The 11,759-nt window shown below is 31.9% G+C and overlaps 1 protein-coding gene and 1 long non-coding RNA gene across 2 annotated transcripts in view; both read left to right on the top strand.

Moving 5' to 3' along the window:
• The first annotated feature begins 1,065 nt into the window (after nucleotides 1-1,065).
• The window catches only part of LOC111405405 (eukaryotic initiation factor 4A-3), a 32,345-nt gene continuing 21,651 nt past the window's right edge, over nucleotides 1,066-11,759 (top strand). The window contains exons 1-6 of the mRNA XM_023034268.1: nucleotides 1,066-1,534; nucleotides 2,929-3,169; nucleotides 3,330-3,410; nucleotides 4,459-4,566; nucleotides 4,843-4,962; nucleotides 6,209-6,328. Coding sequence (XP_022890036.1) covers nucleotides 1,233-1,534; nucleotides 2,929-3,169; nucleotides 3,330-3,410; nucleotides 4,459-4,566; nucleotides 4,843-4,962; nucleotides 6,209-6,328 — 972 coding nt within the window. The 5' untranslated portion in view covers nucleotides 1,066-1,232. The remainder of the gene's footprint in view (nucleotides 1,535-2,928; nucleotides 3,170-3,329; nucleotides 3,411-4,458; nucleotides 4,567-4,842; nucleotides 4,963-6,208; nucleotides 6,329-11,759) is intronic.
• Nucleotides 6,814-7,886, top strand: LOC111405406. The gene is made up of 2 exons (XR_002704781.1): nucleotides 6,814-6,930; nucleotides 7,489-7,886. It is a non-coding gene; the product is annotated as an uncharacterized LOC111405406 (long non-coding RNA).

Below are 11,759 nucleotides of genomic sequence, written 5' to 3'. Positions count from 1 at the left end.
AAGTATGAAAAATATGATTAAGATCGCGTTTGGCTCCCATTAATTTAAATTATAATAGGAGGAATAATATTTTTTTTAAAAAAATGAGTGGTTATAAAAGAATGAAAAAGTTTTCGATTTACATGTAATATTATTTTATTAAAAATTGTGTGATTAAAAACAGGAAAAAGAAAAGTTTAATTTAAATTGGTGAAAATTAAAGGAGTCTAACGGGAGCTAATATTGATTGTTTAAGGGGGGGTGTATTCAATTGAGATTTTTAATGACTTTCTAAAATTTAAAAAGTTAGGGGTATTCATTTAAAACTTGTTGAGATTTCAAATCACGGGGTATTCAGTTAAAACTTTTATAGACTTTTAAAAAGTCTCTAAAAGTTACGATGTATTCAATTAAAACTTTTTAGAAATCTCTATAAGTTTTGAGGTATTCAAATTTTAATGAATTCTAGAGACTTTTATAAAAAATTTCTGGAGTATTAATTTTTAAGCAGAAAGTACTCATATAATATCTAAAAATTTGTCTCTCATTAATCACGAGATTTTGGGAGACTTTCATAAAAAAAAAAAAATTCAATCTTTCTTTCTTATGAATATGTATAATTAAAATTATTTTTTTCTATTGATTATATTCCATTTATTTTTCTTTCTCTCTCTTATTATTTATCTCTATTTTCTATGAAAAATCAAAATATATATATATATATATATATATATATATATATATATATATATAATTTTGATTATTATTTATTTAATTTAGTCTTAAATTTTTATTTATTTTTATTATATGGGAAGATGAAGGGAAGGAAAATGAGAATTATGAAAACTAACACATCGTATATGAGAATTTCACATCAGATTTACGTGAATTTCATTTCAAATGAAAATTTTCAAAAGTCTTTTGAATTCCATAAAAATTTATTAAAATTTTAAAATAAAAATTTATAGAAGTTTACGAAAGATTTTCACTAATTTCATACAAATCTTTAAAAGATTCACAACATCTATAAAAGTTATCAGTAAAAAAAAGTCCATCAAGACTGAAGTCTAAATTCAATACAACCCTTACTTTCGCTCCAATTAAACCAAAATCTCCCGTACTATCTAGGGTTCATCCCTCTTCTGGTGCATTATTTTGTACTGTGTAGGACGAGGGCTTTTTCTTCTTCTCATCTCTCTTCTTCTAGTGAATAATTATTCTAGGTCAAAATCAATTGGTTATAAGTGGATACGATGGCAGCGGCAGGGACTTCTCAGAGGGCACGGCGGGCAATGGAGGAGGAAGACGCGAAGCTGGTTTTCGAGACATCAAAAGGGGTGGAGCCAATAATGAGTTTCGACGAGATGGGTATCAAAGACGACCTCCTTAGAGGAATTTACAACTACGGCTTTGAAAAGCCCTCCGCCATCCAGCAGCGGGCCGTTCTCCCTATTATCTCCGGCCGTGACGTCATTGCCCAGGCCCAGTCTGGTACTGGTAAAACATCCATGATTGCTCTTGCGGTCTGTCAGATTGCCGACACCAAGTCCTCCGAGTAAGATTTTGCTGTAACTATGAATTTGATTCAGGGAGAGTTTGTATTGTGCTTTTGTCTTATTTGGTGTTCTGTGCATCTCGTGCTGTTATAGGAATTGGAATAGATAGAGTTGAAAAAGTACTGGCTTTATCGATGACACTTAATATATGCTTTTTTAGCAGGAGATATTGATTACTTTGGCTTCAGGTTTGATATCAAGATTAGTTGGAGTTAACATAACACCCCTTGTATTTGGAAATCTTGGGCCGTTCGGCCTTATATATATATATATATATATATATATATATATATATATATATAGAGAGAGAGAGAGAGAGAGAGAGAGAGAGAGAGAGAGAATGCACACGATTGCACTATTTGTTCTCTACTTTTTGTCAATTGCTACCTCGTGGTGGCAAATGGGACAATTTTGAGCACCATGTCACTCGAATTAAGAATTCATCTTCGTAACACAAAATCCGTAAAGAACTCTAATTTAAGTGACTAAAACCCTGTTTGAATAAGCTTTTTTGAGATTATAAGCTGGCTGGTCATATTAAATGTGTCGTTAAAAAGTGGATAAAAGTTGTGTGCACGGTGAAATGTGTTGTTAAAAATGAAGTTCGACCATTTTATAATCTCAAAAAAGCTTGGTAAAAAAGTGGCTAATTTAGCAACTTTTTGACCGAAAGGACACAAGTAGCCAATTTTTTATGATGACCTAGTTTATGTCAAATGTATTTTTAAGGTCTGTTATGAACTTTAAATTGTAGGGAAAACAAAATATATGATGAGAAATTCACTTTATATCTTAGGGCCCGTTTGATTAGATGAATTTTCAATGGAAGGCTAAATTTTCTTGGCAATTGGTTTTCCTCGTTCACCCCCACGTGGTCAGGTTTTCCACCTTTTTGAGGAATTGCGATTCCCATGGGTTTGGTGGGACAAATGGGTTTTCCAGATTTTTTTTTTGTTTATTTTATTTTTTGGTAATGGAAATGAATTTTATCCACAATTGTAACAAATTATATTCCTTTAATTGACAATTTTCATGGAAAATAAAGCCAAACAAATACCAAAATTCCAAAATTTCAACATTTTTCAAGTGAAAAATACCAATCAAACACATTTAATTAATAATTTCAAGTAAAACAAGTTTTAGGCAATTCAATTCCTGGAATTCTTTTTTTTTTTCCACCCAAATTCTATTCTTGCAGTCAAACGATTCTTATTCTTTTTCCTTCTGGTTCATTTGTATTTTAACTCGTACTTACACTCAATTAATGATAACTATGTTAGCGACTGTATATTGAATGTTTTCATCTATCTTTGGTTCGATAATTTTGTATGAATATTTAAGAAGCCAGGCAATTGAATACTTGAATTCATGCTTCTTTTCCAATTGAAATCAGGGTCCAGGCCTTAATATTGTCACCTACAAGGGAGCTGGCTGCTCAAACAGAGAAAGTAATATTGGCCATTGGTGACTATATAAACATTCAGGCTCATGCATGCATTGGGGGCAAAAGTGTGGGTGAGGATATTAGAAAACTGGAGCATGGAGTTCATGTGGTGTCGGGGACCCCAGGCAGAGTTTGTGACATGATCAAGAGGAGAACTCTGAGAACTAGATCCATCAAATTATTAATTCTCGTGAGTTGATTTTATGAACTTATTTTTATTGTGAGGCATATTGGCTCAATATTTTAGGCCCCTTGTTAGATCACATAAGTAATTCTGGACTCATTTAAGTGTGTTTGATTTGATTTGATTTTTATTTTTATTTTTATTTTTTGTTTTGGAATTTTGTCAGGATGAATCTGATGAAATGTTGAGCCGTGGATTCAAGGATCAGATTTATGATGTTTACAGATATCTTCCACCAGAGCTTCAGGTGATTCCCGTCTTCGTGTATATTTGTGTCCCTCACATGTTAGGTCAGCTTATATAACTACAAGATGATGTTATGATCTTCTTTTTTTCCCCCCTCCCTTCTGTGTATTTTTTTCCCCTTCTGTGTATTTTGTGCCTCTCGATTGAATGGAGAATTGAAGTTCATGTTTTCCATTTCGTTATGTCACACCAAATTAAAAGAATATCGTGCTTAAACTTCCAAAACTTAGAATCTGAGGGACATCCTAATGAATAAATAAAAAACTTATGCATGTGTGCTGCAAGTCCTTGCTTTTGACTTTCTTATTTTTATATAGATTATAGATCTTATAATTATTACTTTCGTATAAATAGAGCTTAAGATGGTAGTAAAGATTAATTTTCTTATCTTTGATTGCTCCTAACAAAGTTTTAAATAAGGCAAATTATCAGTGCAAATCTTTACATGTGCATCATTTTATCATATTACATGAGTATATTTTACTTTAATGGAAAATCCTCATAAATAGATTAAAACTTTAAAAAGCTATGGATCTAGCTTAAAGATCTGGAAGAAGTTTTTTAAGATTATTTTAGCTAAGAAACTTGATAAAAGGATTAAAATTGAGTTTGATAGAACATAGTTTTACTGGTTCTGAATTGATTGGTTCATGATATCCATGTTTATAAATGCACAATTGGATGCTGAGGCATTTTAGCTTTGTAAGGGACAAGCCAATAAAATAATTCAAAAGAAAAAAAAGACATAAAATGCTTCAGGCAATAAAACAAATAGCCCAAAAGCTGAGGCCAGGTTAAAAAATCCAGAAAATATGTGAAAAACGAGTGCACGCTACAGTTCCCTGAAGCTTAGCCTTGATTGAATGGAAGAAGCATTTTGATTCAAATTCAAATCAATTTGCCCAAGTATTTTGAATCAGTAATGGCTTGATAATGTGATTTACTGTATCATTTCTAGCGGGCCTTCATTTGTGGTGGGTTTTTGCAAATTGGACCTGTGTTGTGCTGTTTTCCGCTGCAGACTATTTATGGTGTATATTATGATTCAGGTTGTCTTGATTTCTGCCACTCTTCCTAATGAGATCCTAGAGATTACGAGCAAATTCATGACAGATCCTGTCCGTATCCTCGTAAAACGTGATGAATTGACACTGGAGGTGAACTTTTTTGATAATTAAATATCTTTCTCGATCATTTCAATTTTTTCAGGGTGTGTGTGTTTTTTTTTTTTTTTTTTTTTTGGGTGTTTTGGGGTGGCGGGGGTGGGGGTGGGCGTTGCTGTATGCAAAATGTAGAAGTTTCAGCCAATTGAAATATTAACAGACAAATAACACTTTCTAACAAAACATCAGAAGCAAGGGATGCTATTCCTTTTTTCCCCCCCCTTTTCAAATTGAAAGAAAGTTTGCTGATTATCTTTTATATTGTTACAGGGCATTAAGCAATTTTTTGTGGCAGTAGAAAGAGAAGAATGGAAGTTTGATACTCTATGCGATCTATATGATACTCTTACAATCACTCAGGCTGTAATCTTTTGCAACACAAAGCGTAAGGTGGAAAACTTATTTTTGTTTCCTTTTTCAGTGTTCCATTTTCTTAGCAGCTCATTTTTACACCTTCATCAGTAATTCGTGATATCCTCTCCTTTTCTCTTTCCCTAACTTCCCCCTGGGCTGGTGTTCTTTAATTTGATTTTATTATATAACCTTTGTTTGATCCCTATTATTTTCAAAATGCATTTTTCTTTCTTCTTTTCAACCATAGATTCTTCAATAAAATAATATTGCACTCAAACCCAAAACTTTTCCTTGTTTAACTCCATATTTTCCATCAATCTACCATTCCAAAATGTGTTCTTAGCCAAAATGGAGCTCAAGCAGGCGCATACACTCCAGAATTGAACAGCTTAATACCTTTTTGCATGATTATGCAAGTAAATGAGGAATATCCTGCTTCTCTTTTTGTATCAGAAGTACTAATCTTTAGTACTAAATATATTGCTAATTGCCATTCAGAATTCTTAAGATATGTGAGTGACTTTATGATCTTCCCATGTTACATGGAGTTGGGCACAGGTCCTAAGGCTTTTAGCTTTACTGGGCTTCAAATTTGAGGATGAGGGACACTGCCATATCGTTTATGTGAGATATTTGATATGGTTTTGTACAAATTTAATAGTTTTAAAGGATGGGTACAATGAAAAGATATATCTTTTACTTGGATTGTTGTGAATTAAAGCAAAAGATTTTGGTTACTTCAAATATAAATTTGGGGTCAAAATATCACATATGAATCACTAAAAGTTCAGACGGTCACATCTTTACAATTTTTTCAAATAGATCTGAATCTGACCATATGAAGCCTGACTCCTTGGTTTGGGTCAGTTACATTTTTCCAATATCTGCCCAACAAATTTACCCTCATATTAGTATTTACCTATGTGCATAGTCTCTGAATTGCATGTATAGGATGGTTGCACGTATTAGAGATCGATATATGGTGTGCTTGTAGTTTTACTTGATTAGACTGCAAACAAGCTTTCGCGTCTCAATTCTCATGTCAAGACATATTATTAGAAATACCGTTGATCAACTGCAACTATAGGAAATACTGGCTCTTCTAAGGAACCTAAAAAAAAAAAAAAAAAAAAAATTATATACATATATATATAAATGAGAATAAAACAGAATTTTGTATTGATATGCAATAATGAAAATGTCATAGATGCTGGTATGAGGGTAATTCAGTAATTATTGTCTTTCCTTGCATTTTTATGTTGTAGCTCTTTCCGTGTGACAGGTGGATTGGCTAACAGCAAAAATGCGCGAGAATAACTTTACTGTCTCATCCATGCATGGGGACATGCCACAGAAAGAGCGGGATGCAATTATGGCAGAATTTAGGTCTGGTCAGACTCGGGTTCTTATCACCACAGATCCAAAAACAAAAAAAAAAAAAAAAAAAAAAAAGAATCTTCTAAAATGAGACTAAATATTTATAAGTAATTAGTTATTTTTCTTCATAAATTCGAAACCTATGCATTAAAATATTCTGAAACTAAAAAATAAGCTCGTAAAAAGAATGCAAATACCTACTGCCTTATTTATCTTATTGATAATTTGTACAATTTCAATGTTAAGTCATTAAGGTGAAAAAGAGAGGTAGTGGGTAGGAACAGAAGTTCTCACATTGACAGGGGTAAAGACCTGTAGTTTGCATTCTGCATTGCACTATTCACTTTGATTATAGGGAAGAACTATTGCATTACGTTGAGATCATGCGTGGACATTTCGATTGAATCCTCTTTTTCTTTCTCAGTTTTACATGCAAAGGCGCATGCAAGATGTGCAATATAATACAATATAATATAGATGAAATGGTTTTATGATGGAATGTAATCTCATTTTTTCTGTCTTCATATTTCATTCTTGTAGGTTTCCCTGGTGATCAATTATGACCTTCCTAACAATAGGGAGCTTTACATTCATCGTATTGGACGATCTGGCCGTTTCGGGAGAAAGGTACTTGCACAATCCTTTAAGATTTCCACTTGATTCTCTAATGTTCAGTTACGTAGCATTATATTCAGATGTTTCCTCATTGTTTTTCAGTTTAATTCTTGGCACAAAAGTTTAAGAGAACAGTCGCCGCCCTCTATCTAAACTGTGTGAAATTTAATGCGGGTGAATTTGTGAACGTTATTATTCTTAATTTCTCTTAAATAATTTTGATTCTTGAATATGCAATATTTTGAATCTTAATGCCATCATTTTTATTTTTGGGCAGTGAAATTATTCACGAAACATCTAAAAATTAACTCTAGTCAATTATTGTTTTGTTTGCATCCGAGTATGAGTTTTAACATTGGTCTAGATAGTACTTTCAACATGTAGATATCTGGATATTAACTGCTGTAGTTCCAACACATCATCATTAACTGAAACTTGTTAAATGATTTACTTTTATCATATTTTGTTTTAATCTAACCTGTAACATCTGCTTTCTTTTTGTGTTATATCTTCGAGATTGTCCTTATATGATATTTATTTGTAATTACTTAATTTTATGATGACGTGCAGGGCGTTGCAATCAACTTTGTTAAAAGTGATGATATCAAAATCTTACGAGATATAGAGCAGTACTACAGTACCCAGATAGATGAAATGCCTATGAATGTGGCCGATCTAATTTGAGCTTGGACTTCCATGGCAATAGAAGAGACGAAGTTTTAATTTGACATGCAAAATGTGCATGCTACCTGTGAATTTCATGTTGCTTATCTATCGGTACTGGTTAATTATTGTCCTTGGACCTTATCGATGAAAAGGAACAATTGGGTTTGATATCTCATGTTTAGCTTTCAGTGGTTTTGAATGGATAACGTTTATGTATTATACGTCAAATCATTATTAGTTAGTCCATGCAATGTTCTCGACTTGATTTGTAGCGTGCCTGTTGAATTTGCTGGCTTGGATTGATGAGTTTTTCCAGCAGTAAGCATCATGACATATTTGTGTTTCACCTCTTCCATTTGGGATACAACTTTCCATTTATACCGAGATTGGTAAAGAGGCCCTCTTCAGTTATGGAAGAGAGGATCAGGGTAGGCTATAACCACATCCTTGCATTTCGAAACACTTTAAATATGCATTTTCCTCAGCTTCGATAACATGTTTCATGGTTTAGCTCTAAAAGATTGAAATTGTACGAGCAATAAGTGCGAAAGATTTAACAGAAAATTATTGATAGTGCAATTATTTTTGGAGAAACTTGTTTAAAGATTCGCAGTGTCAAAAGCAACAAGAAGCTAAAGTTGTGCAAAACTTATTCTCAATTCCCAGATACTATTTTCCTAATAATCAGGTTGGTGACTTTTTACAGCAGCATTGTCCTGTTTGTACATTACAACCACAGCTTTTCCCAAGCGAGAAGAAAGCACAAAATCCTATACAATCATCGTTCTTCACGCAATAGGTTGGCCTCTCCCCGCGTTTATTGTAGCTTAATCCGCTGCTTGCATATGTAGTTGGCACTTCAACAAATATAAATTTTTCTTAGAAAATTTTGTTCATATACATGCACGCACACATACATTAAGCAAGTGCAAGTGTGTTGTAGTTTTGATTGAAATATGAGCTATGGAGCATAGAGATACATAGGAAATGCTTACCAAACATAATATTGGAGATTAGGATGGTCATGACGAGTACTTTCATAACCATTGAAAATGAAACCTTTCCCATTGCAAGCTTGGCACCAACAACTAGTTTTAGGGTTCACGCTTGAACTGTTTATGCATTTTTTTATGTACAAGACGGAATTTATATACATGGTTGTCATAGACGGAATTTATATACATGGTAGGCATATTATCATGCATTTATTTGTGTAGAAGACGGAATTTATATACATGGTAGATTTATTATTAGAGATTGCATACATCTCTAACAATATTGGGAGCATTTAGAAAGGATATGGTGCTGATAAAGATTTGTATAAAAGAAAATTTGTGTGCATACTATTAGGGATTACATACATCTTTGATGACATTTAAAGTATTTGAAAAAGAAGATGATGTTAATGAATAACCTCTTAAAAGAAAAATTATAGGGTTGCTATTGGAGATTTTGAACATCTTTGATTACAAATGAGGCTGATATAGAACATTTCGAAAGAAAAATTCTAAGCATACTATTAGAGATTACGTATATGTTTGACGACGTTGAAAGTATTTGAAATAAGAAGATAATGCTAGTAAAGAGCCTCTTAAAAGAAAAATTGTAAATTTAATTTTTACACTTGAATTGTTGCACATCTATTATAATTAAAGATTACATACATCTTTGACTAGTATTTGAAAAGGAAGATAAGAGCCTCTTAAAAGGGGAAAAAATATTGTAAATTTAATTTCTACGCTCGAGCTGTAACACATTCATTACTCTTAGAAATTACATAATAGTTTGACTGCATTGTAAGTATTTCTAAAAGAAAATGATGCTCATAAAGAGCCTCTTAAAAGAAAAAATAGTAAATTTATTGCTTGTTTGATTTTCATTAATGGGAAAGAAAATGAGTTTTGAATAATATTTATAGAAGAATGCATAGATAAAAAATAAGGAAAAATTTTAAAAAAACGTGTAAAATATTTTGTTGTGTGAAGTACTGATTGAATATAATCTTGTAACAAATCATAAAATAAATTAGTGAAAATCAAACTTGTTCTTAATTTATAACTAAATTAATATGTTATAAAGTTATGATTTCTACTTTATGGGTAATGTAAACACTTGGTGAATCTTCATTCCTCTTTTACACACAATTAAGAAAAAGTTTAAATAAAATTTATGTAACAAGCACCCACCAACAAAATGGGATGTTATAAAGTACTTTCCTTGGCAATTAAAGAACTACGAATTATCACTTATTGAATTAATCTAATAAATAGCAAAACGTTTTTTTAGAATTTTGTAAATTTACATATAATGATTAACAATATGAAATATTAGAAACAATATTATTTTCTTGTACCAAAATTGGTCAACTATATTTTGATTATGATCAAACCGTTTGATTGTCAAAATTATGTCTCAATTTTATTTATGCCCTTACCAGCATAGTGGTTTGAATTTGATAACAATGCTTCATACTAATTAATTCCGTAGAGTTTCGATATAACGAATAAAATATAAATGCACGTCTAGAGTCATTGGACTAAATTGTTTTTAATAAAATATGAATTTTTAATCGAAGAAAAAATTTCCGTTAGGGACCCTAGTGACTAAGAGGGAAACTTTAGCGACTTCAATCACCAAATTATTAGATTGAGGACCCACTTGTAATTTCCCCAGTGCAGAATTAGCCCTTGGATTATGCTACATATACATTATTTATGTACAACTAGGGATGGTAAGTGAGCCCATCAGTTCAAGTGACCCGCAGCTCAGCACAAAAAAAGCTTGAACCGACTTTGCTCGAGACTCGGTAAAATATCGAGCCAAGACTCGGGCCAAGCCCAAATTTCGAGACTTGGCTCAACTCGTGACACGACCAAAATGGTTCGTGTCATAGGCTCGACTTTGTTCATGCCAACCTTCAAATTTTTTGTTCTATTAATATTTAATTTGAGATTTAAATCAATAAAGTATAATTTATATATAAATATGCTTACACAATTAGCATTTGTTTGATTTCTATTATTTTTAAAATATATGTTTTTTCTTCTTTTTTACTGCACATTCTTCAATAAAATAATATTAACGCAAATCAATTTTTTTTTTCTATTTTTAATCACATTTTCCCATCAATCCATTATACCAAAATGCATTCTTCAAAAAAATTGGCTCAAACATGCTCTTAATATTCATAATTATGCTACAACTATCTATATTTATAATTTATTATCATATTAATTAGTATTCCCATTATTTATTGAAATAAGGAAGGTGAGGATGATGTCAAGTCATCATGCGCGGGCCCTGATACCATAAAAAATGAAAAAAAAAAAAAATTGACCTCACCCCATGTGAGGGGGCGATAAGACCCCTGTAAGGTGCTAGGCTTGTACGCCTAGCACTATCCAATTTTCAATTCCAATATTTTTGGCCCTTGTTTGAATTAAAAAGTAATACCCCCAAAAGGACAAGAAGTACTAATTTAATAGTTTTAAAAGATAAGGACAAGAAATATATTTTACACGGAGTTTGCACAGGTCCTAGTGTTTTAGGCTTTTAGCTTTACTGGTCTTCAAATTTGAGGATGAGGGGACACTGCCATATCGTTTATGTGAAATATTTGATATGGTTTTGTACAAATTTAATGGTTTTAAAGGATGGATACAATAAAAAAGATATAACTTTTAATTGGATTGTTGTGAATTAAAGCAAACGATTTTGGTTACTTCAAATATAAATTTGGGGTCAAAATATTACATATGAATCACTAAAAGTTCATATGGGCACATCTTTACAATTTTTTCAAATAGATCTGAATCTGACCATATGAAGTCTGACTCCTTGGTTTGGGTCAGTTACATTTTTCCAATATCTGATCTACAAATTTACCCTCATATTAGTATTTACCTATGTGCATAGTTTTTGAATTGCATGTAAATTCTTCGATTCAAAAATAACAATAATCGATATACAGGATGATTGCACGTATTAGAGATCGATATATGGTGTACTTGTCGTTTTACTTGATTAGACTGCAAACAAGCTTTCGCGTCTCAATTCTTATGTCAAGAAATATTAGTGGAAATACCATTAATCAACTACAACTATAGGAAATAGTGGCTCTTCTAAGGAACAAAAACTAATTAAAAATTGATAAATGAGAATAAAACAGAATTTTG

This window comes from Olea europaea, chromosome 12 (assembly GCF_002742605.1).
Source record: "Olea europaea var. sylvestris chromosome 12, O_europaea_v1, whole genome shotgun sequence".
NCBI classification, from domain to species: domain Eukaryota; kingdom Viridiplantae; phylum Streptophyta; class Magnoliopsida; order Lamiales; family Oleaceae; genus Olea; species Olea europaea.
Note: the sequence above shows the minus strand (reverse complement) of the source record. Positions and strands in the feature narration are given on the sequence as shown.